The sequence below is a fragment of the Salvia hispanica genome, chromosome 3 (genome assembly GCF_023119035.1).
Source record: "Salvia hispanica cultivar TCC Black 2014 chromosome 3, UniMelb_Shisp_WGS_1.0, whole genome shotgun sequence".
NCBI classification, from domain to species: Eukaryota; Viridiplantae; Streptophyta; class Magnoliopsida; order Lamiales; family Lamiaceae; genus Salvia; species Salvia hispanica.
In genome coordinates this window covers 36,968,079-36,993,346 of record NC_062967.1, presented here as the reverse complement: position 1 = coordinate 36,993,346, position 25,268 = coordinate 36,968,079, and the positions used below count along the sequence as shown (strand labels likewise).

Below are 25,268 nucleotides of genomic sequence, written 5' to 3'. Positions count from 1 at the left end.
TTGCTCCAATCAACAATTGGACCGAATTTCATCCCCTCTACTGCAACAAAGAAAGAAAATGAAAAGAACGAGAGAGAAAGAGAAAGAACTCTTGTGTTCATGTGATGGAATAAGAGAAGATATGGCAAGAGGCAACTTGGTCACTTCACGTATTTTAAGAATAAGAAAGGGGAAGAATGCAAAAAAAATCCCTATAATGAAAATTTTTAAATGCATGTTGTGCGATCTCATATTCTGAGAGAGATGCGAAACGAATCTCAATATTAGAAAATGTAGTAGTACAATTTAATCCAAAATCGAAATCTCTCATTTTCTAAATAGTTGGGCCCTATAAATATTTATTGAAGTATGAAAATGCTTGTGAGATGCAACATAATTAATTCTATAATGGACAATTCATGTGACAATTTATTCAAGAAATCATTGTAATTCTATACCTTCATAAATGATGGGAATAATTAACATATATACGACCTATTATGGTACTGTCCTATTTTCTGTTTTTCATTTAATGAACTGCACCTACTTTGGAATATTTTCTCTACGTTTGACAAATTATATATGGTACAATAATTGTACAATTTCAATAAAGAATGATCATATGTGTATTTGTACACCCATACGTTATGAATGGGGCACACTATTTATTGGTATCTACCAAAAAACTAAATTGGAGAGTGTATGATTGAACATTCTTCGTGAACAAATTGATTAAGTAAGCTCTCAAAATGATTCACCAATATAGAGGTACAATAGAATAGTCAAAATGATTAATTATATCAAGATATAAATTTTTAAATACCTTTAATAAAAATTGGAGGCAGTATAATTTTTTTGCGAATATAGAACTACAAGAAGGTCATAAATCCGAATATTATCATATAATTTAAATTAAAATATTTTTCCACTTCTGTAAATAACAGGCATGTATCTTTGGAAAAAAGAATAGAATTCAATATTTTGGGAAAAAAATTTGATCCCATGTGATTAAAGATAGAGATGGTTGACCATATAAAGTAGTGACTAACGACTATACATATGTCGATAGGATAGTTGTCTTCGAAAATGTTTATTGTTAATAGCAAAATGGCAGAAGTTAGATTCCACACACATCTAATCAATTTCCTAATAAAAACATACATCTAATCACATGTACAAAGTTAATTGCATGTCCAATCTTGAACATTATGTTAGAATTAAAGGACAATAGATATATATATATATATATATATATATAAGTAGGGGAAAAAAAATCAATTGGTACTAACTGCATTTTGAATACTTTTTATGTATAAGTCCTTTTTTTTTCCTTTTTGAGGAATATATTAACTACTCATTATCGTTTTGCACTATGAATAACTTGGTCTATATGTGTTTGGTGGAATTTAAAACTCATGATATTTAATCTACTTATTTAATCCCATTTTTAATGGTCTCCTGATTCATAAGATTTTGACCACTTTATAATATTATGGGAATCACAAATCTAAGATCCAAGGTCAAGTTGTATTGGAAATTTGGAATAGTTAAAAGAAAATTAGGGTTGTCCTATCCCCGACCACAAATTACATTTCACACCTCCAAACATATAAATAATTATAAAGGGAGAGGGGTCCTCATAGTGTCATTTCAACTGAAAAATGTGGTCCCTAAAATTAGGGATTATCCTATACTTGGACCATTGGTAGGTGGTTCCGGACTTTGACCATGATTTCATGTCGAACTGGAACCAAAATCGAACTGAGAATCGAAAAATGTCGCTTTGATATTTGACTTGCGTGTTGATTGTTATGATCAAAATGAAGCGACACTATCAACTGGAAGCAAGCGACGACTGGACATGGATGAAGCGCGAGAGAGAAATTGTGGTGTTATGAAGTGGTTGTTGTGATTTTTATACCTGATGAATAGAAAGATATTCCATATAAATAATGGCTATGATCAACGTTAGGGGATTTTCTCGCAAGGGGTGCAATCCAAAAGGAGGAGATGACTATGGTGGCCGGAGGACCGGTGGTAGTGCTCACGGTTGATATAAAAATAAATATATAATATGTGAAGTCGGCAAAATCAATAATTTTGGACTGTAACAAGAAAAGCTTGAATCCTTTAATTACGATTCCACCTCTCAAAACTACCAAAACTAGCAATTTTGTACAAGAAGCCCTCACTAGCTATGTGAGTAAGACACTACTATGGTGGCAAACATCCCAACATACACACAGTATCTAAACAAGGACTCGTGTCTCACATTTTTTTAATTAGAGTGATGTTATGTTTATGACTTTATTCAACATCAATAATAGTACTATTTTATCAATGTAATCCTAACAAAGTAGTATATGAATGATAAGGGGTGTCTATTCGGTTGGATAGGGCTCAGGTACCCTACTCGAACCGGAGCTTTCAATTTAGCCTACACCCGACCCCAGCCCGAGCACCTGCATTTAGGAATGTCTATTTGGTCGGGCTCGAATATCCTAACAAGTTTTTTTCGGGTGCCAAAACCCGTACATGGTTTGCTAATAATGCATAAAAAAGTTGAAAATAAAAACAATAGTTGAATAGTAGAAAAAGACAAGAATGGGTATCTTTTAGACAAGGACGAGCATACCTTCCCAAGCTGTCTTGAATTTTTGTAGTCATATTCGATTTCTCTCAAAATAATTTTACCTAATCAATTGCATGATTCCGACAGCAAGATCAACGTCGCATTTCGAGAACAATTTAATCCATTTTAGTATTTTATTTGAATCTTGAACTCTTTCAGTTGTAATAACCTATTGGCAATTTACAGTAATGTTGAGTTATGCTCACATGCAGATATATTACGATCAAATGCAGAGATAAAATAATTAGATAATAAAATTACATTAATTTGATTCGTCTAAAATCTAAGTGGGCTGTCAAGCCCATCAAAAGAGAATGGGAGGACTCCATCATGGCCCACTTTTGCAAAAAAAAAAATCTGCTAATTTTCTGATGAAGTTTAGCTCAACCAAAATGAGAATCGATAACTGCTATTAATAATAGTATTTCTTACGACTAGTACTAGATGTCGCAATATTAAATAAACTGTATAATAAATTTATTTTTTTCGTTAGTTATAATGCTACTATTAATGATTTAAACTAGAATAAAGGCTTTTAGAAGTAATCGTTCGATAAACCTATGGAAAGCAAGACTCCAACCTAAACCAATTGTGCCACTCATTTTTTATGTTATTTTTACATGATTTCAATACACATATAGAAAGCATTGAAATTATTGAGAGCCTTACGTCCCCATGCCCCTTTCTAGCTTCGTCACTTGCTAAAATGACAACGGTTCATAGAAGATTTGAGAATATCATCATATAAATTCATATACTACTACTAAGGTAATAATACATGGAATTTCAAAACACAACATCAAATGATGCTTTATTACACAACATAGAGTAGTTCTAAAGGTGACAACTCTGAGAGTCAGCTACAAACGTTGATACGAGCAAGCGTCTGTGGTTGGCTCTACAAAACCAAGCAGCAAAAGAACAACCGATTTCGGTCGACAGTTGGAGTCAAAGGAACAGAGATAACGAGGCAGCCTTGAACAACAAGAAGCTAGCGGAGAAAGACACAGCAGCTGGGGCTCTGCAATATCTACAAGATCCCACAATATATGCAAGACTGTGTGTGATCTTTCTTGCGTCTTTTCAGCGTTATCAACAGGTTGTCAACATGGTCACAACACACTCCGTACGAGAATAATGTATTGTAAAACTGCACGCACTTAAATAAAACATGACGAGAATAAGGTATCGTAAAACTGCAGGCGCTTGACAAGCTTCGCTAGCAACCACTTTTGACATTCACGAAAAAAAATGGTACATTTGACCGCCATAACTGACTCCACCCTAAATCAGGTTAAAATTAGAATTCTGTCACCCGACTTATTTCTGGTATTATTCAAAGCACTATATTTAGAGCAACAAAGGGGGGAATTTTGAGTTTAAAAAAAAAAAAGTTTTCATGTCCTCGACACCTCGAACAAAATGCAACACCGGAAGATAACAACAACAATCTCAAGTCCCAAACTACTGTAGAAAGGAGCCCTCTTGCCTGCCTTAGTAAGTGTATCCCTTCACGAACATTCCCTTCTTAGCTTCCTCGTTCTCTCCCTCGGCCGAGTACTTCCCGAGCTGTGCCAAGGAGTTGGCCTTCGCGCGCACCAGGAGCGCTTTCTGCGCAGCTTCTACGTTCTCTGGACGACCTTGCCACGCCTTCAGCACGGAGTTCTGCAGTGCCCGTGCGTACGAGAAGGACACGTGCCACGGGTTGGGGCTCTGGTTCATCGCGTTGAGGTTCAGTGTCGCCTCAACTTCGGATTGCCCTCCTGACAAGAACTAAGCAGAAAACAAGGAGATCAAGCAGAGTCCTCAGAGACGAAGAACGATTTTGAATTATACGTTAAATATGTGAAGTACCATTATTCCTGGGACGGCAGGGGGTACTCTTCTTCTGAGCATGGTGAGAGTGTGGTTGGCAATGGTTTCTGGAGAAGACTTCTGCTTGTGTTCAGCTCCTGGTGTTACCATGCTTGGTTTAAGCAGGATCCCTTCGAATACAACATTGTTCTCAGCTAGGTAGTAGAAAACCTCGGCCCACACTTTCTCGGCCACTTCAAGAGTCCGCTCGATTGGGTGGTCTCCGTCAAGGAGAATTTCAGGCTCCACAATAGGCACGAGCCCGTTATCCTAAATTAGAACATGAACAAACAAGTTTAATACACAACTTGTAAGAGTACAGAAGCAAGATGAGAAAATTGTCAGATAAGGAAGGGGTGGAAGGCGATGAGATCTAAAGTAGTACCTGCGAAATGGCAGCATAACGAGCAAGACCCCAAGCTGCTTCTTTAACAGCTAAAGCAGAAGGACCACAAGGAATGCTTACAACAGTTCTCCTAAAATACACAGAAAGGCAGTATCGTGATTGAGTCAGTCAAAGGTTACACTTGATATATGAAAGAAAATAGCTTTTGTAAAATAGCAAACCATTTAGCAAAACGAGCTCCTTGCTTATAGTATTCAGCAGATCTGGAAGCCAGTCCGTCTAATCCCTGGCACCAAGATTCATTGTTTGATCCTGGCAATGGAACCAAACCCTGCCAAAATGGAACCAAAAAACTAAGTAAGAAGAAAATATATAACATGATTCTAGATTGAAGTCAGGGACTCATAAGTGTAGGAAGTCAAGGATATATGATTATAGTCGATGACGGATGAGGATGATCAAAATTTGAGTAGCATTAGCATAGTAAACCTTGAAATGAAATTAACTTTACCCTAATCCTCACCTTATCAACTTTAATACCAGGAACAATATTCCCATCACGTAAACAGTCCACAAACTTCTTTCCATCTGTGGTCGACTGGTAAAGTGTCTCTTCAAAGAGAATAGCACCAGAAATATAATCACCCAACCCAGGGGTCGTCAGAAGGAGTTGCCTGTAGGCCTGCCTGTTCGTCTCGGTGTTGTCAAGTCCAATGGACGCCAACCTCTTACCGCATGTAGCGTTTGATTCGTCTATTGCAAGGATACCATGTCCTGGTGATGCAATTGATTTCTGTTCCAACATAGAATAGAATATTGTACTGTTATTTTAATATTATAAACCACAAATATGTACATAGTATCACATAGTGTCTTCTTCAAACATTCTATCCGCCAATATACATTAGCCCGCATAAACTATGGAACAATTCCAACTTCCATCTTTTAAATATGCAAAATGCAAGTGAGGAAATATTGCTAGTAGAGTGCATAGTGTTTTTACCCCGCAATTAAAATGAATTATATAATTCTCAAATGGAATATATATAAGGCGGCTAGAATGCACAGACATACAGTTGCAAACACACCAGGCTTACTACCAGCGCCTTCTACAAGCCTAGTGAATCATACTAACACTCACCAACCAAATGAGTAGTGCAAGCACGTGACCATACCTCATCTACCCGCTTTTTATAAAAATAATAGTAGTAATAATAATATTATAAAAAAGGAAGAATATTAGAATATTAAAATATTAAAATAATCAACTATTGCAGTCAACTATACTTTATTAGCAGTCATAGCGTAGTGCAACAGCGTGAATCATGACAATCATAGTATTAAAAAATTGCATTTTATTGTAAAATAACTTGATCATGTTTAGCAAATTTCAGCAACGGCAGATCTCGAATTCTCCGATAAACTCTCAAACAAAAATACATCAAGCAGTAATCTAGGGAAAATCAATTAAAACACAGCAGATCATATATCTCAATAATTCCTAAAACATGACCACAAAAAGGAGCTAATACAGTATAATCCTTGGATCTAACTATCTAAGACAGAATTAAAAACTTAAGAACACAAAACATAAGCATATATACATTTTCTGCGTGTTTCCTACATCACTAACGGATTAAAAACTTCATATGCAGAAAAACACCGCCACAGCTATAATTCATCACTTCAATTGATTAATCAAACGCTAATAGCAGGTAGAGGAATCGCTTACAGCTGTTTTGACGAGCTCATCGGTGTACGATCCGGCGCGGACGACTGAAAGGCGGCGGTTGGAGAACCTCGGCGCCGATCCTGAGCGCGAGTTGACGGACTGGTGGCCGCCGATCCACGATGAGGCGGCGGCGTTCAATTTCACAAAACTGGAGCAAGCCATGACTCGTGTTTTCGGCAAGTTAGAGAGAGGCAGAGAGAGAGAGAAATGGAGAGAGTGAGAATTTGGAAGAGAGCGAGGGCTTATTATTAAGAGTAATTTAATGTGATTAATTAATAAATGGGGAGTGAATTGTTTTCTTCTTTACGTTGTAGAGTCCGCCCTTTGGCGGAAAGAGCTGTAATTGGAGAATAAGGCTGCGGCGGATCTACCAACCCACTAGGTCGTTGAACGTCACTGTTCACAGGTTGCTTTGAAAATTACGTTGCTATCCCTCGCCTAATATTTTTGCCCAAACTCCCAATATTTACATACTTCTACTAATTAGATATTTAGAGCTTTGCAAGCATGACTCAGGTCCATCTCGGTGAGGCTAGATTGGTGCGGAATGGAAAACGACTATCGTCATCCACACGGTGTCCACTCCGGTGATGGTCACTCATGTGGCGGGCGAGTAGCCGAGCTTGTATTATTTCAACTTTTTTCTTGTGAAATCATCATCCACACGGTCACCGCAGTAGTGATGGTCACTCATGTGTCGGGCGAGTAGCCGGACTTTTATTATTTCAACTTTTTTCTTGTGAACAAATATTTTTATTTGTTGAAATTACTTCTTTAGAGAGAAAAACTTCAATTTGTAATTCTGATAAAAAATAGATGTAGGGTGCAAATAGAAAATTGTATTGCAAGGGAGATAATTTCAATATAAATGGTTTTGGATCAGGTTTAGTTGTGTTTATGTTGGGCTGACCCAATAATGACACAAACATAATAAACCTTGATCCAAACTCATTAATTGGCCAGTCCTATAAGAACAAGACAGTATTTTGAGTTTAGTTCCGAAAGGATTCATATACTAACTTGCTATTCTTTACTTACTATCTTCGTAAAAAAAATAGACTAATTTTATCATTTTTGGAGTGTCCACCAAAATTAGATCAATTTTTAAATGAAAAATCTTACAGAAATACTCCACCAGCCATACATATCATTCTAAATATGGACTCCACATTTCACTAACACTACTTCGATCACTTTTTACCTCCCTCTCTCTTACTTTATCAATTACTACGCATTAAAACTCGTGTCGTTCAAAATTTTGTCTATTGTTTGTGGACGGAGGTAACATTTTATATGCTCCCTTTGTCCCACACTAAGAAAAGCATTTCTCATCCGACACTGACTATTATAAAGTTTGTAATATTGTATGAGTTGAGTGGAGAGATAATAATGTTTCTATTTTAATAAATGTAAAAATTAGAATGGAACATAAAATAAAAATAAAAATGTGTCACTGAGAAAGAGATGGTATTTAGTGTGTTTAGAGAGTCAAAATTGGGTTATTATTTTATCGCACTCCCTCCGTCCTTGAAAATTTGTCACCTTTGACTTTTACCATTTTTAGTAATGGACCTCACATTCCACTAACTCATTCTCACTCACATTTTATTTTAAAACTACTCCCTCCGTCCAACAGTAGGAGTCCCGTTTTTCCGTTTTGGGACGTCCGATAATAGGAGTCCCGGTTCTACTTACCATATTTGGACAATTTAATTACCCTCCCCCTTCTCACTAATTTACACAATTGCCATAAAAAAAACACCCCCCCACCCCCATCTAATTTCACTCTCACTCTCTCTCATTGTCGGTCTCATTCTCTTGCCCTCCTCTTCCTACGCGAAACCCTAATTCACTATTGCCTCCATTGCTCCTTCTCGCCCACCGCCTCCTTCTGTCACCACCACCGCCTCCTTCTCGCTCGTCGTCTCCACCGCCTCTTTCTCGCGTTGTCTCCACCGCCTCCTTCTCGCCTGTCGTCTCCACCGCCTCCTTATTTTCCGCCGCCTCCACCACCTCCTATCAAACCCTAATCGCCCGCCGCCGCCTCACACTCTCTCTTCCTCTTCTTCCTGCCCGTTGATTCATATCTTGCGTTGTGGAATTAATTGTTCCATCGAGTGTAATTGTTAGTGGCTGTTAATTTTGCAAAATTTGCTCTTGAAAAATCTGTTCTTATGGCCTCTCTGCGGGTTTTACTTTTGGATTTGAATTCGGTATCGTTTTGATTAATCTTGGCTTTCGAAATTGATTCCTAGCGGATTTGAATTAGAGTGTGGATTTCTTATGAATTTGATTAGAAATTGGTTTTGTTATTGGTTTTTTCTCCAGATTATGAATGCAATTTAGTCGATTTCCAAAACCAAGATTGAATGGGAATCTGCTGGGCATTTTGTTTAATTTGAGGGTTCTTTTTAAATTCAGTTTTTGATTTATTTCCATGAATATATTGGCAGCTTGAAATTAAAATTTTCATTATGTGCGGGCTTCATTGAGGTGGGTCCCAAATTCCAATATAACACACCATTTATTATACATTCCAAAACTTTCTTAAAATCCGTGCCCTTTAGAAATGGGACTGCTATTGCTGGACGGAGGGAGTAATATATAAAAGTAGGACCTACATACCACTAACTTTTTCAAGACACTTTCTATTGCATTTCTTAAAATCCGTGCCGGATCAAATGGTGACGAATTTTGGGGGACGGGGGAAGTATTTTATTTGTTGTCTCCATTTCATTCCATGCCTTCGTCATCATTGTCAGGGATATGTTGAAGACCCTATTTCCGAAGACGGAATGATTTCCGAAAATAGTTACATGTAGTAGATCGATAAAAGGATAGTTACAAGTTTGAATATTGTGTGGATAATGAGTTTTCAAACCCTAAATAAATTTGAAATTTTCAGATCATATAATTTAAATTTCATTTTTTTCCGGAATCGATTTAAATTTAGTTATAAAAGGATGGAGATTTGAATTTATATTTTATTCAATTTAAATTTATATTCTATGAAAGTTGGATATTTAGATCGATTTGGTATATAAAAAAATTCCTACCCGAATCCGAATGCTCACTACTAATGAAACTATAAATAAGTATAATTATAATTTAATTTATTAATAAAAATAAAAAGTACTCCTACGGTCCTACACACTGGAAAAAAAAAGGTAAAATCTTAACAGTACCTTGGGTGTACATTAAATTCGTACAACCCGGAATTTTGCACTATACCTCAAACCCTAGCTCTCATCGTCCCCTTCACCACACCACCTGCACAATCACCTCACGAAAACCCTAAAATCTCTAACTTAGCTCCAGAAATGTCGATCTAGCTCGTAACTTACTCCTTCCAATCCACACATTTTCCAGAAATCCGGTGGAAAACACTTGCTGATCGATCCTCGATGTCTCTCGACGGTGCACGTAAACCAGGGGCACCCGACGGGAGGCCCGATCAAGCAATTGCGCACGCCAACGGCGGCTCCACTGTTCAGGTGCTGCAAAATGGCGCCTCCGCTGCGCCGCCGACGTACCTGACGCACAGGCTGAGGCTGAACCCCAATTCGGATCACAGGCCGGACAATTACGAGGATTTGGACCTCGAATTCAGCCCCTCGATCTTCAGCTCGCTGGAGAGGTATCTCCCTCCGAATCTGCTGCAACAGGCGCGCGATGTGAAGGTGAATTACATGCGCGAGATTCTTCGCCGGTATTACCCCGAGAGCGAGCGAGTGAGGGTAATGCTCTGACGCCATTCTCCCTCGTTTAGTGTTGGTGCCAGTGTTCATTTGTGTATATGCATGCGGAGTCTAAATTTAACTTGTCATACATATATATATTGTTGAATCTCTATTGTGGGAGTGTTTGAATCGGATGTGTAGGAAACAGCATTTTGCTAAGGACTTAAAATTTTGCATGATTGCTTACAGTGAGAACCTATATGCTTTCAAGTTTCAACAAGCAAACACTGAAAACAAGCCAGCTACATGAAAAAAGCTTGTTTAGCACAGTTAATTAGATAAGCAAATGGTTGGCTCTTAGGGGGTGTTTACTTTCATGATTGATGATTTACATGATTGAGTATTACTACTATTTTCATTTGAATGAGATAAGAAACAGGTGTAGGAGGACATGCATGTTCAAACAATGAAAGATAGAATTGTTTCTTCATGGGACGAATTAACTAATCTATGTCTGCCTGTCAATTGATAGAAAAGTGGAAGAACATGTTAACAGTATACTGTAGTATTAGTATCATTTCTGTATATTTGAAATCCTATGCCAGGATAAACGTTCTATAACTGCACCATCTTTATCTTCTCAGCGCCTTCACCTCGAGCTTTATAGTATGCATCCGACGAACTTTTTTGTGCCCTCATTCCTGAAGGCTATAAATGAGAACACTGAACAGGCGTTTAGAAACATAATGTCAGAACCCTCTCCTGGAATTTTTACATTTGAGATGCTGCAGCCACGGTTCTGTGAAATGTTGTTGGCCGAGGTGATTTCCACATTTCAGCTATTGTTCAGCATCTTAACATTATTATGCCAACTTGTTTAGTGTTTATATTCTCTTACAGTGTTTCAATTTTTTTAGGTAGAAAATTTTGAGAAATGGGTCCACGAGACAAAGTTCAGAATCATGAGACCCAATACAATGAATAAATATGGTGTTGTTCTTGATGATTTTGGCATGGAAACCATGCTTGATAAGCTCATGGTAGATTTTATACGGCCTATATCAAAAGGTGAGTTAGCTTTTCGGTCACAAGTCTGTATACATCTATCGTTGTTGGTGCTCAGTTTGATACTAATCAGCCTTCTCAAAAATGTGTTGCAGTTTTCTTTCCTGGGGTTGGGGGATCAAACCTTGATACTCATCATGGTTTTGTCCTTGAATATGGGATCGATAGAGATGTTGACCTGGGTTAGTGATTGTATCCAAGTTTATTTTTGATTCACATCTTTATGGTTTGTATGTTTAATCATTCCTGAATGTAATTATTATTTCCTTGCCAGTGAAATTATATTATGCTAAATCGATACAATGACTTTCTTTTTGGAGTACAAACCATTGTTTAATTACCTATGCGCAATTGCCTTGTGAAGTTCTTACCAATGTAATCACAAAGCACCCTCCTCAGCTGTTTTTAATTTGTGTATAATTGGAATTTACAGGTTTCCACGTGGATGACTCGGAAGTGACCTTGAATGTCTGTGTGGGTAGACAATTCTCTGGGGGCGAACTCTTTTTTCGTGGTGTGCGATGTGATAAACATGTAAATACAGAAACACAGTCTGAGGTAAGTTGCTCGAGCAGCAGTTTCTTCCTTATTGGTAAACATAAAAAACTTCCTAAAATACACCTGTTTCAACATAAAAAACTTCCATAGGATGATGGTATTGGTAAAAAATTCCATGTCTGGATTGATTGTAATAACTGAAAATAGGCTTCATCAGCAGGTGTTTGTCTTGGCTGTTTTGTAGGAGATATTTGACTATTCACATGTCCCGGGGCGTGCTGTTCTTCATTGTGGCCGTCATAGGCATGGTGCTAGAGCCACCACATCAGGAAAGAGGATAAACTTAGTGTTATGGTGTAGAAGGTAAGGCTACAGTTCTCTTTCACTTATGTCTGACGCGCCTTTGACTTCAAAGTACGCAATACTTTTATCCCGGGATCGAAGCTAACATTCTGTTCACTATAACTTTCCAAAGCAAAAAAAAAAAAAAAACTCCTGAACTACTATTAACTATGAGATGTTGATAGCTTTCCTTCACCTATTGCCGGAATTGTTTGATCTGAATCAAAGCATTATATATTTATATTTGGTTAAACTGGTCAGCTTATTATTATTTCGTAAAGGTAAAGCTCTTGCAATTTCATACTTAGTTCTGATATCTTTACTCTACAGTTCTGTATTTAGAGAATCCCGAAAATATCAAAAAGATTTCTCCAGCTGGTGTGCAGAGTGTCAACATGAGAAGAAAGAAAGGCAACGCCTGTCAGTCGCTGCTATCAAAATGGTATTCTAACATCCCTAGTTTTTATATAATGCTTCCCGTTTTATCCGTGAAGGACAACACTGTCCTGTTTTCCTCCTCAATACCCAACAATTCATTCACTGTCAAAACCACTGAGAATTGGTCACAAATGCTACATGGTGACCTGCACTGCTGCTGTTTCAGTTTTTTGCATATGATAGATTGATTAGTGTCATCGGAATCAAGATATACAAGATTAATGTTGTCTGATGCTATGACATGGCTTAAACTATCCATAAGGGTTAGAATGATTGTTTATGAGAACATGTGTGATATTGTTGTCTTTGAGAAAGATATCACAGGTTCAAAAGTCTAATAGAAGTTGCGTAGTTAGCTATACCATGATCATGGTGCTCTCAACGAACATCATTTACGCTGATAAAACTGCAAAGCTGTTTCTTGTATCTGGACTTGAACAAAACATGACAAGTTCTAAAACGTTTGTTTGCAGGACTTGCTGAGGAGGGAGGGGCAAACTGCTACCTGAGCTTGTTGTACATTGTTTTGTTGAAGCTGTATAACATTAGATGCTCTCATCCTTGGATAATCAAATATTCATAATCAGCAGCATGTAACAATTATCCTTTTTGTTGTCTGTTGTTTTTTGCAATCCAAGCACACATGTGTAAATGAAAACTATTTAGGTGCAAGAAATCTGGATTGGTCCTACCTGCTATGCAGTTCATTCATGTAATTAAAAACCAGCATTCTTTATTTATCCAACTCTTTTTACTCTCTTTATGTTTTAAATAGTGCTTCTTAATTGGTAGTAGTAGCGAATCAAAGAGCTTTATATTAGTACATCTGTTTTTTAACAACAGAAAGTATTTCTATTTTGTTGTCTCTTAAAATTAAAACTTTCTATGTTATGAAACTTTTCTCTCTCAAGTGTGGTGATATTCAATCTCTATTAATAATACTTTAATCAGTTCATGAAGTATGAAATACTTTTGGAAATGACAAAACAGATATTGATGTACCCCTCAGTTGCTAATCATTATAATATAGGTACAGTAACTACACAACTACAAAGGGTTATGAGTTTTTAATGAAATATCTAACATTTAATGTGTATGATATGATTAGGTGTTGGAAAGGAGAGAACGAAATGGAACTTCATGTAAAAGAGATGGTAAATACTACTCCTACTAAACATATATGTGAGCTTTGTGTAGGAGGGTTTGTTAGGATGGATATAGATATTTTTGATGAATAAGCTTTGTTCTAAGTATTTACTAATGATACTATAATATGTTGGTTTATAGAATTTATCCTTTATGTGAGAGTAAAAGTAAATGCTTGTGTAATGACTCAAAAATTATGGTCTGTCTATGTTGCCTCTTCTTCATTTGATTATAGAATATTTATGTTTGTTTTCGCTTCAAATCATTTCATTGTGTTTAACCTCGTGTGATGCACTACTTGAGTGGTTTTTCCACATCAATTTGAGATTATCAAACGAAAACTGAAATAATAAGTTTTCACACTCAATATGTTCTCTTTTGCTAAATAACCAAATTCAATGCATGACAATATATATATGTACACATTTCAATATTTTGAGAAGCATCGAAAAAAGTAATAGGAACCAAAATCTTGAACAGTATATTATGTCGGAGAAGAAATCGAAATCAACTCAATTTTAAGTATGTATAGTAATTTATATATAAATATGTTTATAAATTATAAACTTGAATATCAAAGAATTAGTTTCGTGTTAAAATGACAATACAGTGACATCACGTATCTAACAATATTATAAACGCTACACAACAATCTATAAATTGTTGTCTAGCTTATTGGATATTGCTGGCCGAGAAAAAAAATGTTGTATAGCATGGTGGATATTGCTGTCCGAGAAATTTACCCTTGAGCATTTTTTATGATTGTCACATGGCAGTTGATTATTCGTCCCCGTGTACAAATGATTGACTATTAATGGTGGTATGGTGTTACTTTAAAAATTGTTGTCATTTTAACGTACCTCTTATAAATAATTAAATTCATTCATAAATATAAATCATAAATAATTTGAATAGTAAAGAATAATAAAAAGATTGAATAAACTATTATACAATGTCAACAATTTGAAGTCGAATTTTGAACTTAGCTTAGATTTATCACTATACCACAACATATAAAAACGCAAACTAATTTAAAACGGTCTACACATACCAATTTCATTTTCCCTCAAAAAACTTCTCTCTCCCCTTTACCGGCGAAATCCGCCCCGCCTGTCTCACTCGCCGCGACACCGCCCCGCCTTGCCGCCAACCTGCCTCGCTGATACACCGCCATACCTCGCTGCATTTCCGCTCGCCAGCTGTCCTTCCGCCCGCCTGCTTCGTGGCCTCGCCGTGGTGTGTTTCAGCAGGTATTGATTTTCTTCAATTAAAGTATTCCGATCTTATTGTTTCTGTTTGAATTGATTGTGTTTCTAGTCTAGATTCAGTTCCTGCTCATTATCTCTACATTATATGTATTGGTATAGATCGAGTTCCTGCAGCAGTTATCTCTCTTTATATTCGTGTAGATTATGATAATATTTTTGCAATCTAGTGTATAACGAACTAGTACTGGTGAATTTTAAAATTATTTGCAGTGAAATCATTTTTTTATTCACTGTTTGCTGCTTTCTGATGTGTTGCATAACCTGGTGTTTATGGTTGTAAGCTTAGCATATTGAGTACTTAGTTCATCTGAACCGGACTCCACACATGGATGGCTATGCATTGAAGTCAGTGACCGATTTACCTGCTCCATTTCGCTCAGCCTTTAATTTCAGGTACCATTAGAAGTGTCTGTTGAGACTGAAACAGACGAGGTCGCTTCTTTATTAATGTATTTTTTTCGACACACATGCAGATACTTCAACTCACTGCAGAGTGAATGCTTTTCCACATGCTACCTTTCCGACTTCAACATGGTCATTTCAGCACCAACTGGAAGTGGCAAGACGGTACTCTTTGAGTTATGCATTATGAGGCTTCTCTCCAAGTCCATCACTGGTGGTGGGAGCTTCAACCATCACATAGGGACCCTTAAGACAGTAGGTTTTCCGATGGTTTTGTTTATTACAAAAATTAGTGTATTTATATCCTTGAAGAAGTTACCATGGTTGCATATGAGAACAGTGTTGTCAGAGCCACTCCATTTTGTTTTGATATATGAATCACAGAATAATATGAAAGCCTTTGTTCATTTCTTTGCATAAGCCAAACCTGATATTATGTATAATGATTTTGAAACAAATGTGCTATATGAAAATCCTGACTGTCATCTGATGTTATTGTTTCATTTGCATCCATTTTGTTTCTTGCTGGTGTAAATATATTGTGTTGTGAAGATATATATAGCACCATCAAAGGCCTTGGTACAAGAGAAGCTCCGGCATTGGACGCAGAAGTTTGGATCACTGGGAATAAATTGCCTTGAGCTAACAGGTGACAATGAGTATTACAACGTCAAGAGTATGCAGGATGCAGACATAATTCTTACAACTCCTGAGGTAGCTATTAGGGGATTTTTTTTCCATCTTTGGGTTACCTCATCCTGGCTTAGATCTGGTCTTCCTCCCGGCAGAAATTCGATGCTGTGACTCGTTATCGCATAAAGGATGGGGGCTTGAGCTTTTTCAGTGATATATCACTTGTGCTAATTGATGAAGTTCATCTGCTGAATGATCCCCGAGGAGCAGCTCTAGAAGCTATTGTCAGCAGAATTAAAATGCTCGCTTGCAGCCCTGAAATGAAGTCAAGTCCTTTATCCCTTGTTCGTTTCCTAGCTGTTTCTGCTACAATACCAAATATCAACGACTTAGGTAGTTTCGAGATTCACATCATCAAGATGATTTGCATTCTGTTATTTCAAACGTAGGGCATAACAGAAAATTTACATTTGCAGCGGAGTGGCTTATGGTTCCATTTCAGGGAATCAAAAAGTATGGTTAAATCTTATTAGATGTCAAGTGTGCACTCTGATGGCAGAGCTTGTTCTCATGAAACTTATGGTACTGTCCTTCTCACAGGTTTGGAGAAGAAATGAGACCTGTAAAGTTGACTACTAAAGTTTTTGGTACTCACAGTTTCCCTAAAGCTCAGTTCCACCGACTGTTCTCCTAGTTATCCACCAATTTATACTAGAGTAGACGCAATGCAGCATATCATAATTTCAAGAATTAATACTATGAAAAATAATACTTGTATCAGACTGAATAATTTATCTTGATATAAAGTAGAAAAATATTTTTGCTTGCAGGGTACACACCAGCTAAAAATGATTTCTTATTTGAAAAGGTACCCTTGATAGCCCATGATCATGAAAAGCTTTAATCATCATTTATCAACTTTCTACTTCTTGATAATTATTAATGCTTTGTTTTGGTTGTTCAGCGTCTTCAGAACTACATCTTTGGTATGCCTGCCTACTGATTATCCAGTCGATATTTCTGTAGAGAGCTCGTTTATGTGGCATATTAAAGACCAGTAATACAGTAATCTTAAGTCACTAATTTGCAGATCTCCTAATGCAATATTCAAGAGAAAAATCTGCCTTGGTTTTTTGCTCGACAAGAAAAGGAGCCCAAGAAGCAGCACAATGCCTCTCTCAAATAGCCATGACATTTGGCCATTCAAGTCCTTTCATCAAAAGCAGAGAACAGCAGGAGAGACTAAGAGAAGCATCATTATCATGCAGTGACAAACAAATGCAATCTTATATACTCTATGGTGGTATTAGTTCATTCCTTTTCTTTTTCTTTTTTAATTTCATGTGACATCAGGCTTGGGGAAGGTTGGACAAAGATTAATACCTGAAATAATTTAGGATATGATTGTTGATTTAATATCTGCTAGCTGTTTCTTTCCAGTTGGATACCATAATGGTGGACTATCTATGAAAGATAGAAATCTTATGGAAGAGCTTTTTCTGAATGGTGATCTGCGGATTTTGTGCACCACGAATACTCTGGCCCATGGAATAAATCTACCAGCACATACTGTCGTCATCAAATCAACACAGTATTTGTACGTCTAGAAGTATTTTCGAATTATTTATGAGTTTTAATAGGTATTTGAGTGGAGGACAGCAGCAAACCGAGTGATATGCATATTCCTGGGATAACTTATGCTTAATATTGAGGTCTAACTATGCAGTTTAATATACCTTATCATAAGAAGGTATATATGTATGATCAGTACTAAAAACTAGTAATCTTTTCCAACTATCAGAAATCCAATTTCCTTTTATTTGTTTCTGTGGACATGGTTCAGACTCTTCCACTCCTTATGAAGGAACTACATATTTGGAGGTGAATCGGATTAGAATTTAAAATAATTGTGCTCTAATATTTGATATTTTTCCAGCAACAAGGAGAAAGGGATGTACATGGAATATGAACGCTCCATGATACTCCAGGTGTATTTCTGTTGCTTTAATCATTCTATAAGAAATATTAAGATTATCAGATCTTTTCTTGAGAATTGATTGTTAGGTGGTCAGGGTAAACATAACACACTGAACTTGGGGTACAAAATTAGGCAATTGTGATTTTCACATCTGAGTGCTCTTTATATTGAAATGATAGCCACCTCTAATTTGTGCAGATGTGCGGAAGAGCAGGGCGTCCTCCATTTGATGACACAGGGATGGTCATAATCATGACCAGAAAAGAAACAGTATAAATTTCCCAATACTATGAAAATATTACTGATATCGAATAAAAACTTGCTTATAACCCTTTTGGATCACATCTCAGGTTCATTTGTATGAGAACTTATTAGGTGGATGTGAAATGGTGGAATCACAGTATGCCGCTTTTTTACCTCTAATCTCTCTCTACCCTAAAGCAACACTAAACATGAATCATCTGACAGTTTTCTGGTTTACTTCTCTTCAGATTGCTTCCATGTGTAACAGAACATCTAACAGCAGAGATAGTTCAATCTACTGTAGCAGATATAACAAGAGCCATTGAATGGATAAAGTGCTCATACTTGTATGTGAGAATGAAAAAGGCAGGTTCTCATTGTCAAAAGGAGACGCAAACATTTGAGTATTCCTTTATTAGATAGCTTTCTGAGAGTTTCCTTGCAATGGCCAGAATCCCGAGAATTATTCAATTAAAGGGCCAGCCGGTGATCGTATTGAGAGGCATTTGCAAGGTAAAGTGATTCATAATAACCATATATCAAATGTGATATACAGACATACACTGACATCTTGTTACATGCTCTGCCAGAAATTTGTGTTCAAAAGGTTAATGAACTATCAAAGTATCAAATGGTCTGGACTGATGATGATGGTTTCCTTCTGAAGCCACTTGGTAAGCCATCAATCGTTTCTGCAGTTTTCAGATTATAATGTAGTATGAGGCATTGATTCTTTCTCTTGTATCCAGAGCCTGGGAAATTGATGACAAAGTACTATCTGAAGTTTAACACGATGAAGCACATTATAGACGCACCCGCCAACTGCAGCGTAGATGAGACACTCCGTACAATATGCAAGGCAGAAGAAATTGCATGTATTTATTTATTATACTCAAAACTAATTTTCAAGCTATGTATTTTGGTTAATGTATATCATTTTGACAATGAAAGGGATACAACTGAGGCGTAATGAAAAGAAGCTTCTGAATGACATAAACAACGACAAAGATGGCCGCCTGCGGTTTCATGCCCTTGATGAGAGAGGAAAGCGGAAAAAACGCATCCAAAGTAGAGAAGAGAAGATGTTTATTCTGGTGAATGACTGTTTGACTGGCGATCCTGTAGTGCGGGACTTGTCCATGACTCAGGTTTCACCGCCTTTGCATATAGTTTAAGATTGTGTGCCATTTCATTATTCTCTGTAGGATTGTTAAACCACGACCAACCTTTTATCCTGTAGGACACAAATTCTGTATGCTCAAATGGATCAAGGATTGCCAAGTGCATGAAAGAGTATTTTATGTACAAAAAAAGTTACAAAGGAGCTTTGAGTGCCACTCTTCTAGCCAAATGTTTGCATCAGAAATTATGGAATGACAGCCCTTACTTGCTGAAACAATTACCAGGCATTGGGATGGTGACGGCAAAGGTCGCTTTACTAATCTATCGACTTGAGATTCCTTTGGATATCTGACCTTTACATTTATGAAGAGATAACGACATATAATTCTTTGTGCACCTGACTAATTCTTACTAGGCACTGCATTCAATGGGAGTAACATCATTCGATACCCTCTTCGAGGCTGACCCAAGAAAGATTGAGTTGATGACTGGTCGAAAATACCCTTTCGGGAACCATATCAAAGAATCTCTGCTGCTACTTCCCCCAAAAATTGAGATGACACTTAAGGAGGAAGAGGTCCAAAGAATAGGGAAGTCCAAGCTGCTAGTTACATTAACCAGGCTATCAGAGCCAGTGGCGCCAACACCTAAAAAGCATTATGCTGATGTGGTATGCAAGGACTACTGACCTTTACATATGATATGTCAGAATTACAGTTCTTTTTGCTTGTATAAATGTTGGTATTGAGGCTTCTAAATTTCGTAAAGTCATGCAACTGAAATAGTTCCTTACAGATTGTTGGTGTTGAAGATGACAACAATATTCTATTTCATGAAAAAATAAGGTACAGTGATTGCTAGAGCTTTGGATACATCCAGTAATGCACCTCTTTGCTCGTTGGTCCCTATTCTGTCTCTTCGTTTCTGAAACCTCTTTTCTGGTGCCCCAGGTTGGAGGATTTCTCAAGGTAAGAAAACCAGTGACTGAAACATATTCGCGTTCAACGGTGTAGAACACGAACTTCTTTTCAGACACATGGTACATGACATCCGTCTAATGGAAATTCACGTACCTGATGTTATGGATTCTGTGCAGCCCGTATCATGCAACTGTGTTATATTCAAGCCCCGAGCAAGGAAAACTGACGATTAAGGCAGATTTGATATTTGAAGAAATCAGTAACTTCTTTACTTTCATCTCCTCCAATCCACGCTTTCTATTTCAAAGGCTGGCCTAGTATGCATCTGGTATAATTTTATGCTATTGCAGTTGGCATTGATCTCCATCAAAAGGTTATCGTCACACCACCATTAGAAAAAGATGTTGTTCCTAAATTCAGACAGAAAGAGATTTCCTCGTATGTTCCCAAGAAGGTTCGCAGTGTAAAAGACAGCTATAATCGTGCTTCTCTCCCTGCCTCCAAAGAATTGATGGAGATTTCATCTTCCATGTATGTTCGTGTTCATCCCTTCTGATATAACCATATAAAAACTATGACTTCCTTAACAATCGATCTTAAACTTTTGACGTATCAGGCCCAGCTTCAAACTTATAGATGAAGATTCAGATGGTATAACTAACTATTGCTTCTCCTGATCATACATGCTTGTCTTCCAGCAGCTCACTACCTATGCTTACTTGTTTCTTATTCTCACAGACAATCCGGTTGCCGAAACTGAAGATGATGACTGCAGGATTATTACTTCAAAGACAGTCTTCGACCACATCCGGGAGAAAGCAAAAAGTTTACCCGTGTTGCCCATGTCTGATTCTACATCTTCACCATCATTAGAGGCCTTCACTCTCATCAAAAAACGCACTCGTGAGATGCATCTCGTGCTTGATAATGACTTTGAGGTACTGGAGATTCAAGGCAGCTACAGAACTCCACAAAGCAGGATGGCCTTTCAACGTCCCCGACGTACAGAACCAGTACAGGAAATACAAATCATAGACGAAGATGGCCAAATACTCACATTCGATGCAGGTGAGCCTTCATACTGTCTCTACCATGTGACATTTTAATTACTATTTCTAGTTATACTCATTCAACTTATACACAATGTAGAAGCTTGGAATGAAGAAGATGTAGCAGCTACTGAGTATTATAACACCAAACCAGGAAAATCGACAGAAGCTACGGTCTCTGATCATGCAAGAAAAAGACCAAGAAATTCCATGATTCTTGACTGTACGAAGACGACTGATTCTACACAAGTACTCACGTTCGATGCAGGTGAGCCTTGGAATGAAGATGTAGCAGCTACTGAGTATAATAACACCAAACTGGAAATATCGACAGAAGCAACGATCTCTGATCACGCAAGAAAAAGGCCAAGAAATTCCATGGTTCTTGACTGTATGAAGACGACTGATTCCACCCAAGTCACAAAGAGCAACACAATGTCACACATACAGAAGAAGGCAAGCTCGTTCAACGTGCCTATCAACGATGCTCGACTCCGTGTCAGCTCCAGTGATAAGCTGCGGTCACCAAGTTTACAGAAAGGGCAGCTTTGCTCGCTGTCAATGGCGCCAGTAAAGAAAGAGAAGCCATTTCTTGGGTTTCAGAGCGTATTCTCATTTCTTTGATTTTACATCGAAAAATACAGTTTGGCTTTATAATAATTTTGTTATTTTGTTATTACCACGAACTATTATAATAATTTTGTTATTTTTGAAGTGAGTAACATTGTAAACACCTCTATCCAAAAAACCTACACTTTATAGAAGTGAATAATACATAGCCTCTTAAATACAAATTATGCCATTGCATCAAAACTATGATAGCAACTTGGCAAGCTCATCTACTCTGAGGTTTCCCTGTGGAACAACATTAAGATAATCAGCTTTAATTTCCTCCATTTTCTTAGCCACTCTTTCACCTCTCCGGCTACGAACCGTTAACTTCGGTGCTACTATATCCACCGGAGCTTCTTTCACCCCCGAATCCTCACGTTGTTGCAGCTTCCTTTTCTCTTCTCGTAACTCCTTAGCGCGCTGTCGATAGTTAGGGACCTCCGGAGCAGTCTTAGCTAAAGCAACTGCCTTCTTGAAAACAATATCAGCATCCAAGCTATCGCGATCCAGCATAACCGCCACCCCTTTTTCTACTGCTTGCTCCCTGAGTTGTATAATTTCCTCGGTACAAGCCACTGATACAGCTGCAATACTATCCACTGAACCATCCAACTCCACTTCGCTTTGACTGCATGCTTCTGCTTCTTCTGAACTATCATCAACCGTGATTGGAGAGATCTCGGGTGCGAAAGACATAGTTTCCTCTACGCCAGCCTCAGGCAAAACGCTGTCTCCTTGGGGCTTCTCATCGTTATAAGTTGGAGATATTGTGCTTTCAAGATCATCATGTTTGTCTTCGATGATGCTCAAGGAGTTGGGGATACTTGTTGATGGAGCAGGCGGTATCTCTGAAGCTGTATCAGTTTTGACTTCTTCCGCGACCCTCAGATTATTAATAGGTTCTATCGAGGACTTCCACTCCGGCCCTCGCCATATGAGTATGTGTTCATGCTCAAATGATATTAGCACACATGGGACAAGATCCTGCATTAAAGAAAACATACAGAATCAATGTAAAGGTGGATATTTCTTTTGATCTGAATCATCTCACTTGCACAAGATAGATAGATACATACTTTGAGTTTGGCACCAATTTTTTTGTAGTCACTTGGGTTCAAACCTTGGCAGTTTATGCGAACTAGTTCACACGCTTCAAATGCCTCCCTCACATTTGCCACAAGGTGAGTGTAAACACCATTTTTTGCTGCAAAAGACAGATAAATTATCAGTAGATTCATCACACGAGGAAAATGGAGTAAATACCAAAAGCATTCACATACCGAGCTTGCAGATTGGTGTTAGATCACGCCCCTTTTTCCGTAGATCAGATGCTTCTTCTAAAGTCAATCCTTCTGGAACTCTTTTAACTAGTCTTGGGTATACGGGTGCAGCAGGTTTCCATAGCATGAGAGGAAAGCGAGGTCGTGTTCTATAGTTATAGTTTCTGCCTCGGAAAAGGTAAATGACACCGCCTCTATTGTATATAATCTTCCCTCCCGATTTTTCCTGTTTTTTACAGATTTCATCTCATAAAAAGCTTGTCTGGAATAATAGCTAAGAGAAGAATAAATACATGCATACTTGATGTGATGCACAAGCAGAAGCTATTTCCATTTTTGGGCCATCCCTTAAAAATGGAAACTTTCTATTTTATGATATGGACCCCCCACAATCCACTATCACTACTTCCACTTCTTTTTATCTTCCTTTCTCTTGATCCATTTTTCTCTTCTTTTCTCTTACTTTACCAATTGTGCTTTAAAATCTGTGTTGTTTCAAACATTTTTTATTTTTTTCAAGGACGGGGTAGTATAGTAGTAGTATATTTCTTTAGTCAATAATAGTTCCATTCATGCTAAATTAGTAATTTAACAAGAGGTGAACCAAAAACGCAAAATCTTGGACACTAATTCCACGCCTTCAGATCACACCCAAAACAACAGCATAATCCAAAACTTATGTGTACAAATGTTCGAATCAGTAAGTTCGTTCAGAGAAGAGCAAGGAGAACATACCGACCTCCAATTGTTGGCACACATTGTCCATATCTACAGTGCATACACCCTTGCATTTTATTTTACAAACCCTTCTTCGCTTCCAAAGAGCATGTATGTTGTCCAACATGTTGTGTGTTAGGCCATCCCTTCCTGAAGATGAACAACACAACGGTCACTGAACACATTGTCCAACTTCTAAGACTCATGCAATCGACCTTCATCAAGATTCACAAAGTAAGAGAATCAGAATCCAGAACATCATGTATAGCCATACATCCAATTGATCCCTCAAAATCAGAAAATCGACAATACACGAAGAGCCATACATCTAGAATCAAGCAAAAACTACACAATGCGAGCCGATACCCACATTAATCAATGCTATGCTCTCTATTCATTTATTTGAACTTGTTTAACCTTCTTATCCTTCAAATACCCAATCTCATGTTTTATCAATCTAATAATTAACAAAAAAATAAAATAAAAATGCAATCTTTACCCATATTCAACTGCCGTGTGGATTTCCTAGAGCTTTCTATAAGCGCCTCAATCTCCTCCTTCGTCAGCGGCTCCCCGAGAATCTCCTCTCTAGACCTCACATGCTTCGGCCCCGAACCGGGCAGAAACGGCCCGGGCGCCTGCACCGGCTTCACCCCCTTCTTATGCGGCGGCGGCAGCTTAAACGAATCAAACTCCGGCAGCTTCTTCTTACTCGACGGCAGCGGCCTCCTCCCCGTCCACGGCCTCGCCATCGTCTCCGGCCCAAACGGCGACACCAGCGGCTCCCGCAGCTTCACCGGCCTCGCCTTCGGCGTCTCGGTGTAGCTATACTGATACAAAAACGGCGCCTCCGGCATCTCGTACGAAATTCCGTTGTCATCGATTCTGAAATCGGGGGTTTTGGTAGCTAGGGTGTCGTCTTCAATTCGATTTCGATTGATTGGGAGAAGGCGGGGTTTAGCTAGGGTTTTGAAGGCGGGGTGGGAATTTGGGGGTTTTGAGTATTTGGACTTTTTGCCGGGGATGGAAGGGGCGGAGGGGGAGGAAGGGGTGCCGGGGGATTTGAAGGTGGTGGGGTGGGGAGGGGCGGGGTTGTAGTTGTGGGCGATGGTTAGGGCGGAATCGAATCGCTTTTCGAGGCGGAGCTCGTCTTCGATTTCCTTCTGAGACCTCTCGCGGCGGGTGAATTGCCGAGCGTTGGCGTTGTTCCAACGGGAGAAGCGGATTTCGGTGGCCGGGCGGTGGGGAAGGGGGCGGAGCTGCGGCGGCGCAAAGACGGGGAAATGGGTCTTCACTGCCATTCTCCTTTGCGTTTAGCTCATTTGGGAGTGA

At 38.2% G+C, this 25,268-nt stretch overlaps 3 protein-coding genes and 1 pseudogene across 3 annotated transcripts; 2 read left to right on the top strand and 2 right to left on the bottom strand.

Moving 5' to 3' along the window:
- Positions 1-3,817: 3,817 nt before the first annotated feature.
- Positions 3,818-6,810, bottom strand: LOC125214346 (fructose-bisphosphate aldolase 3, chloroplastic). Its single transcript, XM_048115337.1, has 6 exons — positions 6,544-6,810; positions 5,335-5,604; positions 5,033-5,142; positions 4,851-4,941; positions 4,466-4,735; positions 3,818-4,384 (listed from the first exon to the last, which is right to left on the bottom strand). Exons 1-6 carry the CDS (start codon positions 6,703-6,705, stop codon positions 4,106-4,108), a joined length of 1,182 nt encoding a protein of 393 aa, XP_047971294.1. The 5' UTR covers positions 6,706-6,810; the 3' UTR covers positions 3,818-4,105.
- Positions 6,811-9,750: 2,940 nt separating this feature from the next.
- On the top strand, positions 9,751-13,324 carry LOC125216611 (annotated as a pseudogene).
- Positions 13,325-14,792: 1,468 nt separating this feature from the next.
- LOC125213468 (DExH-box ATP-dependent RNA helicase DExH17) lies at positions 14,793-22,045 on the top strand. Its single transcript, XM_048114030.1, has 28 exons — positions 14,793-14,962; positions 15,262-15,373; positions 15,454-15,637; positions 15,935-16,096; positions 16,171-16,408; positions 16,492-16,528; positions 16,616-16,662; positions 16,846-16,883; positions 16,980-17,001; positions 17,106-17,318; positions 17,456-17,612; positions 17,952-18,003; positions 18,192-18,263; positions 18,344-18,393; positions 18,485-18,602; positions 18,689-18,749; positions 18,827-18,910; positions 18,986-19,111; positions 19,188-19,384; positions 19,477-19,665; positions 19,774-20,028; positions 20,154-20,203; positions 20,309-20,326; positions 20,455-20,537; positions 20,629-20,809; positions 20,895-20,929; positions 21,017-21,346; positions 21,428-22,045. Exons 2-28 carry the CDS (start codon positions 15,306-15,308, stop codon positions 21,949-21,951), a joined length of 3,591 nt encoding a protein of 1,196 aa, XP_047969987.1. The 5' UTR covers positions 14,793-14,962; positions 15,262-15,305; the 3' UTR covers positions 21,952-22,045.
- A 19-nt stretch (positions 22,046-22,064) lies between these two features.
- Positions 22,065-25,268, bottom strand: LOC125213469 (CRS2-associated factor 1, chloroplastic). Its single transcript, XM_048114031.1, has 5 exons — positions 24,436-25,268; positions 23,959-24,086; positions 23,220-23,445; positions 23,016-23,143; positions 22,065-22,923 (listed from the first exon to the last, which is right to left on the bottom strand). The coding sequence occupies exons 1-5, from the start codon at positions 25,235-25,237 to the stop codon at positions 22,141-22,143; spliced, it is 2,067 nt and encodes a 688-aa protein (XP_047969988.1). The 5' UTR covers positions 25,238-25,268; the 3' UTR covers positions 22,065-22,140.

Coding starts and splice junctions, on each gene's coding strand:
- LOC125214346 (XM_048115337.1), bottom strand. CDS start 6,705: ATGGCTTGCTCCAGTTTTGTGAAATTGAACGCCGCCGCCTCATCGTGG. Junction 4,736..4,850: donor GTTATGCTGCCATTTCGCAG/GTACTACTTTAG, acceptor GTTCTAATTTAG/GATAACGGGCTCGTGCCTAT. Junction 4,385..4,465: donor CTGCCGTCCCAGGAATAATG/GTACTTCACATA, acceptor TTTTCTGCTTAG/TTCTTGTCAGGAGGGCAATC.
- LOC125213468 (XM_048114030.1), top strand. CDS start 15,306: ATGGATGGCTATGCATTGAAGTCAGTGACCGATTTACCTGCTCCATTT. Junction 15,374..15,453: donor CGCTCAGCCTTTAATTTCAG/GTACCATTAGAA, acceptor ACACACATGCAG/ATACTTCAACTCACTGCAGA. Junction 19,385..19,476: donor GGGACTTGTCCATGACTCAG/GTTTCACCGCCT, acceptor TTTATCCTGTAG/GACACAAATTCTGTATGCTC.
- LOC125213469 (XM_048114031.1), bottom strand. CDS start 25,237: ATGGCAGTGAAGACCCATTTCCCCGTCTTTGCGCCGCCGCAGCTCCGC. Junction 23,144..23,219: donor AACACCAATCTGCAAGCTCG/GTATGTGAATGC, acceptor TGTCTTTTGCAG/CAAAAAATGGTGTTTACACT. Junction 22,924..23,015: donor AAATTGGTGCCAAACTCAAA/GTATGTATCTAT, acceptor TCTTTAATGCAG/GATCTTGTCCCATGTGTGCT.